General features: G+C 39.7%; 1 protein-coding gene across 1 annotated transcript in view; it reads right to left on the bottom strand.

The window, feature by feature from the left end:
- Positions 1-333: 333 nt before the first annotated feature.
- The window catches only part of ANKRD33B (ankyrin repeat domain 33B), a 51,849-nt gene continuing 35,814 nt past the window's right edge, over positions 334-16,368 (bottom strand). The window contains exons 3-4 of the mRNA XM_072998482.2: positions 13,854-13,994; positions 334-5,213 (exon numbers count right to left, since the gene is read on the bottom strand). Of these exons, the coding sequence (XP_072854583.2) occupies positions 4,360-5,213; positions 13,854-13,994 (995 nt within the window). The 3' untranslated portion in view covers positions 334-4,359. The remainder of the gene's footprint in view (positions 5,214-13,853; positions 13,995-16,368) is intronic.

Genomic DNA, 16,368 nt, shown 5'->3' with positions numbered 1-16,368 from the left:
TTGGGTCATAATCATGGTTTATTTTCTTCTTAGCCAGCAAAGCAGTCATAGTTTCCTTCTTGCATACTTTGCCCTTTGGTATTGACAGAGTCATTAACAAGGAAACATTTGTTGACTGAGTCAATGGCGATGATAATTGCATCAATTATACTGTTGAGATTTGCTGTGTCAGCTGCTCTGACAATGACGTTATGATGCCAGTTGTGACAGAAGGACCTGGCACTATGTGGATTTTTGAAACCATACGAAATTTATATATCAAAGTCATTGTCACATGGGGAACGGATACTGAAATTGTCATCTCAAAAAGAAATCACTTTAATCTGACTCTGGTTTTTCTGAGCCTTATAGAAACTGAAACTATTTTTACAGGTAGGGAGAGCTATATGGGCTTCCTCCCAAACAAAGACATTTCTTGTGAAGTTTAAAAGGGATTTCCCTGTGCAATCAACACAAAATTTGAAAAAGGCCCTTGGAATCATAGGCCCTGGGGGGGGGGGAATCAGAACATAAATAAAATACATTGTAAAAGAAATAAGAACACATAAAGTTGCAAAGAAACAGCTGTAATAAAGGAACCCACTAACATAAAGTCAGGATAATCCATTCTCTTGCGCTCTCTCTCTCTCTCTCTCTCTCTCTCACACACACACACACACACACACACACACACACACACACGTGACTGTGACAGATGAAATAGAACCAAGAAGCACACATACGTATGCCCTTTATATAGAAGAGGTAGGCATACTGCCCAAACTCTCCATTTGCAAGGTTCTAAAGGGTTGTTTTGCACTATGCATAGGGACCACACACACAAAAGGAAAGAAAGCCTTGCCTTCATTGTACAGTCATGCTTACATATGTGGTATCCAAGTTTTGTGTCTATCATGCTCAAAGGAATGGCACAATCTGAATAAAGTCAGGTGCTTTTGAGGTACTTTCAGAGGAAGAGAGTAAGCACTTAGATATCTTTGATTTCGATGAACATAATGCTTATGTTTTATTGGCTGAAACCCAATGTGAAAGAGGAATGACATTGCCAGCAGGGGAGATGTTCAGCAATTAATAACAATAATAATCATGTACCTTCAAGACAATGTTGACTTATAGTGACCCTTTTTAAGGCTTTCTAGATAGAGAATACTCAGAAGTGGTTTACCATTTCCTTCTAGAGACACTCTGGGATTGTACAGCTTTCCCAAGGCTGCACAAGCTACCTCTACTCACAGGAAACACAGTGGGAATCAAACTCCCAGCCTCTGGCTCTGCAGTCAGATACCTCAACCACTGAGCTATCCAGCAGTAAAAACTCTACTTTCTTCTCCTGTGGCTTGTTCTACTTGCAGATCTTTAATCTTTAATTATTGAAACTCTCCATTTTTGCCTCAAGTTTTGAATTAAAATAATAGATGCTTTTAGAATTTTGTGTGATCAGAAATGTAGTATGTTTTTCACTCTTACCAATATTTGAATAACTCTTTGTACAACCGTGTTACTCTATCTTTGTCATGATCCTTCCTTCTTGCAGTAGCACTTCAGCTTGAAAAACCATGATGGATTTCTAGTGTTCCAAATGGTAATGAAATAATGTCTGTAACCAAAATGTGAAAACTTGGAGGCTGTTTGCCCTCTTTCACTTCAAAGTGGCAGTGAAGCCACACAATGGTTAATACTCATGTGGGAACCCACATCCCATGTTATCTCCCAGCGGGTAGAGGTTCATCAGCTGACAGTTACTTAGATTCAATTCCCTTTGCCACACCAGACTTCCTCAACTTTAATCAGCAAAGCTGTGGCCGTTTTTATTCCAACAATGTGTGTGTGTCCTTTCTTCTCTTCTCCACTCCCCCCCCCCGGTTTCACACCCCCTCAACTGCAGAGCTGCAGTGCTGATGGCTGTTCATGGAAATAATTATTTTAAGTGTGATTTTTAAAAGTTGCTGAACAGAAGAGCTGAACAGAACACAAGAGTCCCAAACCAAACTGAGGTAGAAAGGTCTACTATGATGTAAAGAGAATTTATTTTCTTTTAATTGAAAATATGACATAATATATACACATACAAATAGGTTACACCCTGGAACACTGTGATTTAACTTCATCCCTGAGAGAATGCAATAGTGCATTTCAACTGAACTGGTACTTTACATGGTAATTCAAGTGTAAATTCATCTACTTGCTTGTCAGAACAGATTGCTTTTGAGAAACTGACTCAGTGACTTGATATGTAAATATACTGTGTTGGCTATGAGCCAAAATACACCATCTCTGTCAGAGCTTATCAGAGAGATACATGTAGATAGTTGCCATGAGCATCTGAAAGCCTGTCCTCTAATTACTAAAATTGTGCTGTTTGAGAAGGTGTAAGTTATAATGTTAGTCAACTATGTTTGTATACCTGTATGTATCTTACTGAAATTGAATATGGCATAGCAATTTCACTGACAAAAGGATGGGCAAAAAAGTGCCACAAACTTACCATTGATGACCTTCAATACACCAAACATGCATTTCAGGCTACACATACCTGTACATAAGCCCCACTGATCAGGATTACTGTAGGGCAGTGTTTCCCAACCTTGAGTAACCCAGGTGTTCTTAAACTGCAACTCTCAGAAACCCCAGCCAGCACCGCTGGTGGTGAAAGGTTCTGCAAACTGCACTCCAAGAACACCTGGGTTACCCAAGGTTGGGGACTACTGCTATAGGGAATCAATGTCAGATCAATGGATTGTGCTGCTGTACCAACTCCCTTTGTGAGAGTCATATAGTCCCTTTAACTAGTGTAAGCAAATGGGGCAACTGCTTAGGTTTTTCTATATGTATTTTGGAGAATGACATCTTTGCTGTTCTTCTGCATTAGGCAAATCTTGCATCTTTCCATAAAGTTGCCAAACGTGTGAAAATGGGAGTACAATGCAAGTAAGAGTTCACATTAATTATAATGTCTGTTCACAATTTGTACTTGTGCCTTCAATCCAGTGGAGCATACTAAAGTTACACAAATTTGCAAAAATTTACAAAGTAAATAAAATTTATAAAATACATTTTAAAGTGCCTATAATGAAACATTCATTAATTTCTACTCCTTCTTTAGTAGTAATTAGGGCTACCAGCAGGATTTCTGATTATAGTACAAAATGCCCTGAGGTTTGTGAGCAGAAGCACATAGAAGTTAAGCACAGTATTGAAAAATAATTCAGGAAGATTCACAGAAATGTGCAGTTTGTTGTGGTGTTTGTTATGGAATTTCTACAACCTTTTAACATGTTTCAAAACAAATCAACAATAAATTCCTGTTCACTGATAAATACATCAGACCGCATTGGTCTCCATTAATCTATTTCTCAGAATTAAAATGCTGTTTATAAAGGATTAAATCCAGTGTTAGTTCCTATTAATAATAGACCCACTGAACTGAATGGGGCTGGTTAGTCACCATTTTCATCCTCTTGATTTCAACAGCCAAGTCCTATTTGTTAGTACACTGGCATAAAGGCAATGGCATAAATCACAATAGTGGCACTTACTGAGTCACCACTTGTATTCCTCTTTATGCACCAAGCCACACAACTGGATATATCGACTCATTCAATAACAGAAATTTGCTACTGTGATTTAAACACTTATGTGAGTGTAACCAATAGAATTCTGGCCACTGTTGTCAGCTTTAGTTGGAGCTAACATTAGATTTAGCTCCAACAATTTATTTATATTTTTAGGAATGTATTTTATATATTTCCGTATATTTATATAAGGTTTTTCTTTCCTGTAAACTATCCTGAGATTTCTGTATTTTTAGATTGATTTGTGAAAAGTCATTGTGATATACTAATAACAGGCAGCAAGCAGAAGCCCTTTATTTTAATTCAATAGGAAACCCCCAAGAAACACTTATGAAAAAGAAATCCATAGGCTGCTTTTCACATAACCCAAAGTCAATGTTTATGTAATCTATTCTTTTAACCTTCTAGTTATAACAACAGTGCAGAAGGTCCCTTGAAAGCATACTGTGTTATCTAACTTTTTTTTTTTTTTTTTGGTTAGACTAGGCAATTGGGGATATATTTATAACTCTGTTGTTGAAAGCTTAGTTCCCTTGCCCCTTCTGCTTATGTGAGGGCAGCTGTTTTGTACTCTGTGAGAAACAGTCTTTTCTGTATTTTAAAACTGGCCGCAGAGTTCCTAAACATTTCCTTGCATTTTAACCATCCCATTGTTCTGTTGGTTGCTCTTTGAAAGACACTTCAGCCTGATTTTCTCTTTCTCAAATATTTATGTCATTCAGCTGTGCCCTATGCGGCTTGTTGACCTATGTGTGCTGAACTGAGAGTGGGAGTCATGGCAAGGGCATCAAGTCTTGTTTCTCTGAGGGGACCCTTGCTTCTGTTTCTGAGCTTCTTCCATTTTTTTCTTTTCATCTTCTTCTGCCTTCTTCCTTTCCTCTTTCAGCTCTTTATACCTCCATTTGGGAATCTCCAGGTAGCTCCCATCACTGGCACTACTTTTCCGTCTTACTTTCTCTGGCTGGAAAGTAGGTGGAGGCGCCTTGTTGATACGAACTTTGGGGATGACAAACCCAGGGCGCACACTACTCCTTCTCATCAAGTGCAGTGGTAATAGGCTGGTTTTCCTTGGAAGCACAATGCTCACTTGGGGCACAGTTAGACTGAAAGGCTGTAGGCTGGCTCGCCTCTCTTTCTTTTTGGGGACTAATGTGATTCGGGAGTTTTGAAACAGCTTCTCATAGCTGTGAAAATGGTCTCTGTCCTCTAAAGTTCGGATTTCCTTTGCTCTTTGTCTTCTAAGCATTTCCTGCACAGCAGGCCTACGTTTTCCTAGCGCAGGCGGACTTCCAGGGCACACAGTCCTGCAAGCAATGGCAACAAAGGAACTCCTCAGACTGGTGGTCACTCTAACCATATGATCCAGGACGCCATCTTCTTCAGGGCCTTGGTACGTTTTGAAAGCTACTACTGACCGAACACCTTCTGAGATCCTTTGCAAACAGGTTTTTCGCTCAGCAGCTTTGGCAAGAAGTTCCTTCATCTTTGGCCATTCCAGTTCATAGTGGTCACAAAACTGCTCAGCGCACGGCTGGTCCATAAGTCTCTGTATCAGATAGGCAGATTCTATTCTTCCTGTAAAACATGCCCATTCCTGAGGAGTGAATCCACGACCTGGGTCTGTTGCATTTATATTGGCCCCTCAAGAAACAAAAGAGAAAAGAGTGTATACAATTATATTGCATATGGAAAGTCAAGTACATCCTGAATCGTCTACTGCATTGTCAGAACCTTAAAACCTCCGCTACTTAACAGCTTTTTCAAAACTGTCACAGTTAATGTTTTAGTAAAATAATGCTTTATTACACAGGTTTTGAACTCTTCAAATGTTTAGACAGTGACTTAACAGACAATAAATGTATTAAGACCTAGCAGATGGCTGTCAGTACCACAAAGCATTAAGTTAATGCTGTTAACCCTCCAACCAGCAGCACCATAAGCTACAGTGAGGATTGTAATGTGCACAAATCTTAGCACATGGTATTTTCTGGCTGAGCTTGCATTTCATTGAGCATGAGCTTCAGAAAATATCAAATCTTAACAAACAGGTGTTTTTTGTCACGACTATATAAAGTGTTTTAAAATTTTGATCTACCTTTTAACTACTGTGTTTTTCTGTGGGTATTGGGAATAAAGAAGAGTGTGGGAGTGTTGATCACATGCAATTTGCTGTTCTGTGCTTTTCCCATAGGACAGTATAATTCTATTTCATGCACGTTTTACAGTACTGTACACATTATTTTTTGTGTTCTAGTATTTGTTATTGTCTATGGCGATAAAAATGTAAAACATCTATCTCACATTATATTTAGACTTTTAAGAGTAACATTTTGGAGAATGTATGAACTGTGATGAGAAGACAGGGTAAGTAGTGAAGGGTAACACAATTGATAGAAGAATTTCTGAAGAAGCAATCTTGCTTGCCCCTTGTCCCATCTCCAACTGAATTCTGCATTGCAATTGCAGCAAAAAGGGCACATGACAAAGAATGGCCAGGAGAGTGAAAACAGGTCCACAGTTGAAGAGTACCAGTAAAAACAACGTTAGCTGATGGACAGATGTAAGAGATAGGAATGCACTTGCTGACAGTGTTGCCACAGCACATGGTACAGCCAGAAACCCAAATCTGTGGATTCAGGCTAATCTCATGAATGGCTGTTAGGTTAATATGAGATTACATCTGACTACAATGAGAATGCCGTATATCCAAAAGCACTCTATACGAGAGAAGCACAAAAAGATGGGAAGGCAATAGAGTCCATGTCCTCTTATATCTTCACTTTTCTGCTAAATTCAATATGCAGTCTTGTGTACTATATTTCTAAACTTGGCAAACATTTGATATTCTGCATTTCTTCCTCCTTTTGTCATTTTGTGCTGTTTTATTTAGGCTAATGTAAAAAGAAGTTGGTTGCTTCCTACCCCAGGTTCCTCTGCTCCTGATGTGCACATTCCCTTTAGACTGGAGCTCAAAAACAAGAGCACCAAAAACAGAATAGCTATTTATATGCAACTGGTGTTCTTGAAGTAGTCATCTGTGCCAGTCCCATGGTGGAGATTTGCGGTGAAATAAAACTATAATCAAGACCATTCAGCAGATTGATCAATAGTTTTAACTTTCTTCAGGCATAGTCATTTCATGCATCATCCAGTCAGTGGGGCAGGTGTCTTCCTATTCATTCTGTCTTGTATATATTGCTTACAGTGCCAACTACCAGAGGGTTAACCCTACATCTACAGCAATTGACAGCACAATTTTTTCGGTGTTTCCAGTTGCATGGACAGTCTGCACAGGGACACTTCTCTTCAAATGGTCACTGCTGCTGAGATTTATGGAAGGCTCACTGCTAGCCCCTGGATAATTCTTTCCAAGTCATGATCTGTTTCTGCCAGACCTTGTGTAATAAGAGGTCTCCTAAACTACATGACCAGTCTACGGTCTGCCTTGTTGCAGATTTAAATCTACCTCCTATCTAAGCAAAAAAGAAAATACTATTTTCTCTGCCACTCACCCTAAGATTTGCCTCGCCAACAGAAGTTCTGGGGAAGCCCAATCATCCCCTTATATTTCACCCAGCAATCTTGAGTCCTGGCAACCCCAGCCCTAACAAGCACAGAGTGCCACACTGTAAGTAATGCAAACATTACTAGAAAGATTGAGTGTGGTGTTATCATCCATTACTGCCCATGACATCTTAAAATATGTACACAACTCTATTTCCTTACCCCATACAAGTGTTCTGTCTGAAGAGGTTCAAAACTTTCTACCTTTGGTGCTTTCTACCTTTTTCTTCTTCTTCTTTTGGTGTAAACCACCTCCTCCAAAAAACCCAACATTTTAAAGAAAGTCCATACTTGAAATAACTACTTTTTTGGTTCCCTAACCTCTCCCCTTTCATTTTGCTATGGAATTGTGAATGGGCTCAGAGGCATCACTTCCCAGATATCTGTAGAAAATTTGATGTTATATAAGCAGTGATGACCTGTTGACTGAAATGTAATGCCTATTATTTGTACTGCGTTTTATCACCTCAGAGTAGATCACAGCAGAAAGTACGCTCTTGACCTCTACCTCTTTAGAAGGGTAATACATATTTCGTTTTGCTTTTTTATATATATATAATAAAAGCAAATAAATCTCGTCTATCTTGCTTCTGGCAATGTTAGTCCTGCTTGAGATGTGTTCTGAAGGGCATATGGTAGCAGAAGTCAGAAGAGAACTGAATGGCAGCTGTTCATCTCGCCCCTTAAGGCACATGTGAAGTCAGATTTCTCTGTTGAAAAGGAAGGTCAAGATTACTCCACAAGGAAAGCTGGAGGACTTGCACTGCACAGGTGCAGAATAAAATTGTGGGTCTTTCAGGGTGAACACAATAAACCACTGCCTTCTAGCAGTGCGTCAAATTCTTGCTGCATGTTCTCACTTGGGAAATGTCCCAGGGATAAAAAGGTGTACTTTAAACTGTATTCAACTGCTTTGCCACATGGGTCAGACATGAATATTCCATTTCAACTAATATGACATTCTCTTTGTCATTCAAAATCACATCAGGTCTGCAAGCAGTTTTATAAGAAACGTGTCTACCACCTCTTCATCTTGATTCTCCTAAGAAAAAGCTTCTGTTTATTTATTTATTTATTTTATTTATTTATTTATTGCATTTATATGCCGCCCATCTAGACATAGTCTACTCTGTTTCAAACAGGTATTTTCTTTCAGAATAAATAATCTGAGCAGGCCTGTCAGTTTTTAATATTGACAGCCTATTAAATGAAATTAATGCAGCTATACATCTTGCAAGATGATCTGTAAGTGTTATTCATGGAAATATCTGAGCTGGGTTTCCAGTAGAATTATTACTGGAATAAGTTTGAACTCAAACTTGTTACTCCTTGCTTTGTTTTAAGTTATGAGTTTTGTTAAAAGATCTTCAAATATCTGGCACACGTTAACTCTTTAATTTCCAGTTACATTTTCCCCAACAAGGTGGCTTATAGAATACAAGGCTTATTTATGTATGTTTTTACATTAGCAAGTGAAGCCAAGCTAAGTCCTAATACTACTAGCATTGCTTCGCCATTTCTGTTGATCTTTAGCATGGATCAACCATGAAAACAAAGGGCTACTAAGCTGCAATTGCAAGGCAAGGAACACAGACATGGTCATTTAGTTTTATGAACTTTTGTTTATAAGAACTGTAAAACCTTATAAGTTTTTTTTTTTTTTTTGTAAGAACCTTAGTGGTTTCCACATGGGTATGGAGAAGCATGTTATGGCATAAGACGGGTAGCTAGGTTATGAAAGATGTGCCAGAAAGAAAGTGGTAAAGAAGAATGAAGATGATTTTCATGTTCATGTTCTTTATTGTATGAATCACTGTTCTATAATACCTGCTAAAACAATAAGTAATCTTGCACTGGGTTACTTTCAAAGTTCTCAAAATAGGGACACATGAACTTAATTCAGTTTTGTCTCAGCCTTTCAGTGATAAATCCCCATTTCATCCTCTTTACAGAACTAGAAGCCGTGTTATTTCTAGCGATTGCTGAGCATTTGTTAATCCATGAATTATTTCTAAATATAATGCTGGGCCAGTAACTTTCAAAATCACAGCTTCCCTAAAGGAAACATCAGGAATGAACCATGTCCACACCACTACTAAAATCAAGTCCCCTAGTGGTCGGAAATACATTAAAAGGAGCTCCTACAGGAATCTTTCTATCGCCCTGTAAGAAGAAAATAGCAAATTCTTACCTACCAGACAATCTACAATATGTTCCAATATGCCCTATCATGAACTGATAGTTTAATTTGTATGTGTGTGAAAGCAAACTTCCATTGCAATAACATTTGACCCAGCCTTCCCTGCCTCTTGCTGTACCTTATTCCCTAGACATCAGGTATTGTTGCAACATCTGCCAAACCTGGAGCCGATCCAAATGGTTCCTGGATAGCCAAAGGCCAGAAATAATGGTGGTAAGAATACTAAGTGCTTTTTGGCAGTTTTGATCTGTTGACTAGCTAAAGTTTTTTCTGGAGAAGACATGCCCTACCTTAGTCAAGCATGCCCTGGGCTAGGATATTGCAGTTCCCTCTGAGTGATGCTACATTTAAGGATGATCCAGGAATTTCAGTTGGTCTAAAAGAACAGTGGGCAAACTCTGTAAGTTGAGGGACCGTCCCCATCATTGAGAACCTGTGAGGGACTGTACTGTAGCATCGCTGGTTTTGCCACTGAAATTTGACAAGGCAGAAATACGGTTTTCGTGCTTCAAACAGAAGTGGATACATTACACATCATTAGTCTACTTGAAAACCATGTACAAACATACTCTAAGCAGGAAAATTGTGATTTTAAAGTGACTATGCCACTTTTGCTGCTTCATCAAAAGGGGAGGGGGAACTGGAGCTGAACCTCCAGGACATTTGGGAAGCTGTACAAAAGGATACTGGGGCCCAAGCAGCCTAGACGTAGCGATGCTGGTTGAGGGATTCTGGGAGTACAGCTCAAAAGAAGCAACTAGTTACAAGCTTTACACTAAATATGCATTTGGATTGATCTGGGATTATTATACAATGGTGCCTCACTTAACGGGCGCTCCGTTAAGCAATGAAATCGCTTAGTGATGACTTCTTCAGAGCGTTTTTGCACTTCATTTAGCGATGGTCCCTATGGGCGATTTTCGCTTAGCGATGGTTGGGACCATGCTTCGCATAGCGATTAAATTTTGGGTCCCCTGTTTCGCTTAACGATGGTTTAAACAGCCTCATGTTTGCTGTTTTTTAAATGTTTTTCTGTTATTTATAAAGTTAAAGTTTACTATTTAAAATGTTTGAAATCATAAAGTGCAACAGGACTTAACCCTTTGTTAACCAAATTTGACTTTGGTCTGACTCTTTTTTAATTTGCTGTTGTATTTTTCCCCCATTGAGATGCACTGAATAGGTTTCAATGCATTTCAATTGGGGAACCACGTTTTGCTTAGCAATGTTTCCTATGGCAATTTTCGCTTAAGGACGGCAATTCGTTCCTATTGGAACGGATTATCCGGTTTTTAATGCATTTCAATTGGAAACCACGTTTTGCTTAGCAATGAAATCGCTTAGCAGTGATTTTTCGGAACGAATTAACATCGCTAAGCGAGCCGCCACTGTATTCCTATGTTCATGGTCACATGAAGCACAGCCTTGTCAGGACTGGAATCATCTTGGTAGAATAACCCATAAAGATCCATTTTTAATCTTCAGGTGATTTCCTGAAGACCTTTTCCAGGAGCTGATCACTGCTTCTAATCAGCTCAGAGCGCATGCTCAGAGGCAGCTGCTACCTCCCGGCAGGGAAGCCAGGCCCACTGTCTCTGAATGTCAGGATACTGTAATTTTTATAGGCCTGAACCTGGATAAATGTGTTATTAATGAGCTGCCATTGTGAACAGATGTGTGTATGCTGAGTCACTGTGACTCAGCAACTGTGATGGCACTTGTGGTGGTGCAGGCAGTAGGAGCAGGTAGGTGGAGGTGATGGGGGCAATGGGAAGGGGGCAGATGGGCATCCTCTTTTGCTGAAGCAAACAAAATGCCAAAGGGGGAAAAAGTTCAGCATTTCGTTTTGCTTTGGCAAATGGGATTCCTAAGCTGGGTTGTGAAATGAACTACAAATCAACCCAATTCACTGGATTTTTTGATTTGTGGTTCACTTTTTTTGCTCAGTTCTAGTTATAACCAACACTTTAAATTGGCCCTGGGAACAGACTGATAGTGTTTGAGACTGAGCCTCGTGGCGCAGTGGTTAAACCACTGTACTGCAGCCAAAACTGTGCTCACGACCCAGGATTCCATCCCAGGAAGCCAGCTCAAGGTTGACTCAGCCTTCTATCCTTCCGAGGTCGGTAAAATGAGTACCCAGTTCGCGCGCGGGGGGGGGGGACGTGTAGCCTGCATAATTAACTTGTAAACCGCTCAGAGAGTGCTTGAAGCACTATGGGGCAGTATATAAGCAGCACACTTTACTTTTGTTATAATGGACACTGTATGATCCCTGTAACTGGCCCCAGTCAGCAGTCTGGCTGCTGCAATTCAAACCAGTTGAAGTTTTGAACCATCTTTATAGACTGTTCAAAGAGCATGTTATAGTAATCAAAGAAGTAATCTAAGAAGGATCTAACTAAGGGTGCAACCACACTGGTAATTTTTTTTGTAATGTTTAAGAATTGTGATAGGCTGATTTGCATTTTCCCCACTGACCACATAATGTGGACGGAAATGAAAATTAGCCCAAAGTTTCCCCCTGCCCCAACTGTAGCTTTTGCTTCTTTAAAAAACAGATTCATTCACGGTGATTCAGTGGATGTGATAGCTTGAACCAATGCAGAAAAGCCACCATGCCATCACACATTTATAGGAATGGAGAGCAAAGCCTTTCTCCTAATGCAAGAGCTTCATTTTAACAGCTTAGGAACAGAGAGTAAAGTCTTTCTCCATCAGCAAGATTATCTTTTAAAAAAATAGATAATGAGAGGAGGAAACCCTTGCTAATAGTTTATTAGGTAGTTCCCTTGTAAATACTCCACCTGCAAGTCTATAATAGAGCTGCAAACAACTCGTACACAAGGGTTTCCTCCTCAATCCCTGTGTGGCCAGGTGATTCAAACAGACTCTGAGAAACCCAGATTCCCCAGTGCAACATCACAGTGAGAGAATGTGAGTGAATTCACATTTTGCTCACTGTGGAGTGTGGACATAAGACATATGTCACTGTTGCCAAATCAAGACATCTGCAAATGCACTCCTGACCACCGCTGAAAACCAGGCATCAAATCTCAGGAGCACATCCAGGCTGCAAACCTAAGTTTTCCAGGGAAGTGGTTAACCCCTCCAGCACAGACTGAGTGCCTATTCCGTCATCAGCTTTTCAACTGACTAGGAACACTTAGTTTTTTTCTGGATTAAACTTCAATCTGTTTATTCAGTCCATTACTGACACTGTGCACTGCTTTAGAACTAAAACAGATCATTTTTGTTGGGTGGACACAAGAGATAAATTTGGGTAATATCAGGAAACAGGAGACAACTAAAAAATTCCAGAAAATATATCAACTAGCATGAGGACGTAATGGAACCCAGACACCACAGGCCAACAGTCAGGGCGTTGAACATGAGTCCCCAGCACCACCTTCTGGGCCCACCCATCCAGGAAGGACTAAAGTCACTTTAAAACAGTGCCTCCCATCCCAGACATGTGGCCCAGAAAGATACCATAGTCAATAGTATCAAAAACCACTGGGAGGTCCAGCAGAACAAAAAAGGACACACTGCCCCATCCAGCTCTTAATGAGGGTCAAAGAGGAGAGCGCAAAAAATGGCCTGAAGCTCAACATCAAAAAAATGAAGATCATGGCCACTGGTCCCATCACCTCCTGGCAAATAGAAGGGGAAGATATGGAGGCAGTGACAGATTTTACTTTCTTGGGCTCCATGATCACTGCAGATGGTGACAGCAGCCATGAAAATAAAAAACACCTTCTTCTTGGGAGGAAAGCGATGATAAACCTAGACAGCATCTTAAAAAGCAGAGACATCACCTTGCTGACAAAGGTCCGAATAGTCAAAGCTATGTTTTTTCCAATAGCGATCTATGGAATTGAGAGTTGGACCATGAAAAAAGCTGACTGCCGAAGAATTGATGCTTTTGAATTGTGGTGCTGGATGAGATTCTTGAGAGTCCCCTGGACTGCAAGGAGAACAAACCTATCCATTCTAAAGGAAATCAACCCTGAGTGCTCACTGGAAGGACAGATCCTGAAGCTTAGGGTCCAAAACTTTGGCCATCTCATGAGAAGATGAGGAAAAGACCTGGAAACTTGTACACAAGGGTTTTCCCTGGAAAAGACCCTGATGTTGGGAAAGTGTGAAGGCAAGAGGAGAAGGGGACGACAGAGGATGAGATGGTTGGACAGTGTCACTGAAGCATGAATTTGACCAAACTCCAGGAGGCAGTGGAAGACAGGAGGGCCTGGTGTGCTCTGGTCCATGGGTCACAAAGAGTCAGACGCAACTTAACGACTAAACAACAACAGTAACACTGATGCTAATGAATAAACCACTTATTGTAACATTTGCAAACTCTGAAATTTGGTAACAGAAGTTACCAACAACAATTTATTTATTTTTGGTAATTTGGACTAATACCAAGCAGAACGTATTAACATAGTCTCCCAAAACTGCACATTTGTACAGTGATTGAGTGGGAATGAGAATAATTAACAGAGAACACAATATACCTGCCAACATTAAGGCTCTGACGCATTCAGCTCGGCCTTGCATTGCAGACTTCATAAGTGCAGTAAATCCGAAGATATTCCTTTTCTCAATATCAAGGCCAGGATAATAGTTGAGTAAATACTGCGTAATGGTAATGTGTCCTAGGACAAAAAGAACAGAAATTATCACTACAAATGAATACTAGTTTCAAGGCGACATGAATTTCATCTTTTTTTATTTACCAGGACCTTGGAATTACAATACAATGAAGCTAAGAAGGTTTCTCTCTCACAGGCACCCCCCCCCCCGTCAAATACATGCTAAATTATAAATCCTAGGGATCTGATCTTCAGCTAAGTTAACTCAGGGATGTTGGCAAAATAAATGTTTCTCATCACTTTACCATTTGTAACAATCTTCGCCACCCTTTGAAATCCCTGCAAAGTAGGGTATCCTTTCTGAACAATGTTAGATGGATTACAGTGGGTGCAAGGGAAGGGTGGATTTGCCTGACATTGGGCTTATATTATAAGACAAGTTAACCTTAAGGAAATTCATAGAAGCAATGTTTCCTATCCCATCCTCTTCCCAGGAGTCTCATATCATCTTGTTCAGGATTACCCTCCCCCATCATCTGCATCACAGGTGGCAAGAAAGGGTGGATAAAAAGCAATGATTTTTTTAAAAAAATTAAATTGACTTAAATCATGGTTTAAAGTTGAAAAATTGATTTTTTATTTAAATAATAATAATAATAAATTAAATTGTGATTTAAATTATGATTCAAGTCAAATGCCCCTGGTCCTGTTATAAACTCCTATAAGTTGGTTTACCTCAAAAACCAAGTGATTGCATTACCCTTTTAATTAAAATTACAAAAGTGAACCAGAAACAATTAATTCTTTCCCAAGCAATTCTAAAACTGTCTGAGCTTTTGTACAGAACAACTAATTCACACAGCAAGAGACAGGTGGAGATAAGCCATGACGGTAGCCAAGCTCAGCAACTAAGATGGCACCCAGAGAGGCTATTTTTGTGGGTAATTAACAGGATTAGGCTGAAACAAACAAGTAAATATAGAGATGCAATATGTTTATCTTAGAAATTACAACTGCTGCAATTTTCAAAGAAAGGCTGATTTGCCTCGTGCCTATCTGGTTTAGCAAATCAGCACCACTGTAACAGAGTGATGAAACTCTGTCACAGGCTAAAATTATAGATGGTAGGGAGTTAACAGTCTGAAGACCAATTAAGCCATCAAGCCCCTGTAATTGGACTGACTGAACAAGACAAACATCTAGTGACATTATTATTCATTCAAAACATATATTTCTCACTTGTCATTTGTTGTATGATGTATTGATAGCTTATGCAATAATGTGCTCTGTCAGCTAGCAGCAGCAACAACTTAATTACTATGAGCTTTTAAAATGTACTCTTCTCTTGGTTTACAGTCCAGTTAAATATTCCTCAATATTCTTTGCACGTCAATCAGCTAAATTTATCAAAGAAGTGTTTATAAAGAAGTTTCAATATGCGATCAATTAAAATCTATGGAAGAACACTGGGTGTAACTTCCATCATCAGTGGCTTCATGGTAGCTAAACAAACATATAGTTCCTGAGAGAAAGAGGGGTGTCTGTTTTATCTGTCAGGTAGCATTAATGATGCTCAGTTGATTGTGCTCTTTCGTTGCCTTTTCCCTAACACAAGCCCAGTCTCAGACTCCTTCTGCTTGTTGTGTACATAATGAATCTCAAATTAAAAGGCATCCAAAATATGAGAGAATGAAATGAAAACCCTAGCCTTTTGATGCCTTAGAGACTAATAAATGTTATGGTTGTTGTGGGTTTTCGGGCTCTTTGGCCGTGTTCTGAAGGTTGTTCTTCCTAACGTTTCGCCAGTCTCTGTGGCCGGCATCTTCACAGGACTGGAGTCATAATTCTGTCTGTGCACAGACAAGAGTTCTGACTCCTGTCCTCTGAAGATGCCGGCCACAGAGACTGGCGAAATGTTCGGAAGAACAACTGTGACATTCGCCCCTTGTGCCCCTTGCCTGACCCTCCAAATGCAGAGCACATGAAGGCAAACTACTACTCCTTTTTACCCCACTGCCATCAGTTCATCACTGAATCAATATTAATTATGGAAGGATGAAGACGCAGGTGCAAACTTCACTGTCTTTTAAATAAAACGTTTTTATTGATTACAGATCTCTGAATATTAATCATAGGTAACTTCTATTATCATCAATCTCACCCTTCTATTTATCATTACAGTTCTTATTCATTTTTCATTCTACTCACACCTCAGATCTCCCAAATACCACACTCTATCTCTTTCTCCACTCTCTCTCTCACTGACTCTCTGACTGACTGTTTCACTCTCTGATTCCACCACTTTATTACATTTTTCTCAGCTCCGCCTCTCAGCAATATTAGCCTAAAACATGAATATTCATAACTACTTAACATAATAAGAGTGAACGCTACAGACCTCCCCCCTTAAATATGTTTGTTTGGGAGGGGAAACACG

The sequence above is a fragment of the Pogona vitticeps genome, chromosome 4 (genome assembly GCF_051106095.1).
Source record: "Pogona vitticeps strain Pit_001003342236 chromosome 4, PviZW2.1, whole genome shotgun sequence".
NCBI classification, from domain to species: domain Eukaryota; kingdom Metazoa; phylum Chordata; class Lepidosauria; order Squamata; family Agamidae; genus Pogona; species Pogona vitticeps.
Note: the sequence above shows the minus strand (reverse complement) of the source record. Positions and strands in the feature narration are given on the sequence as shown.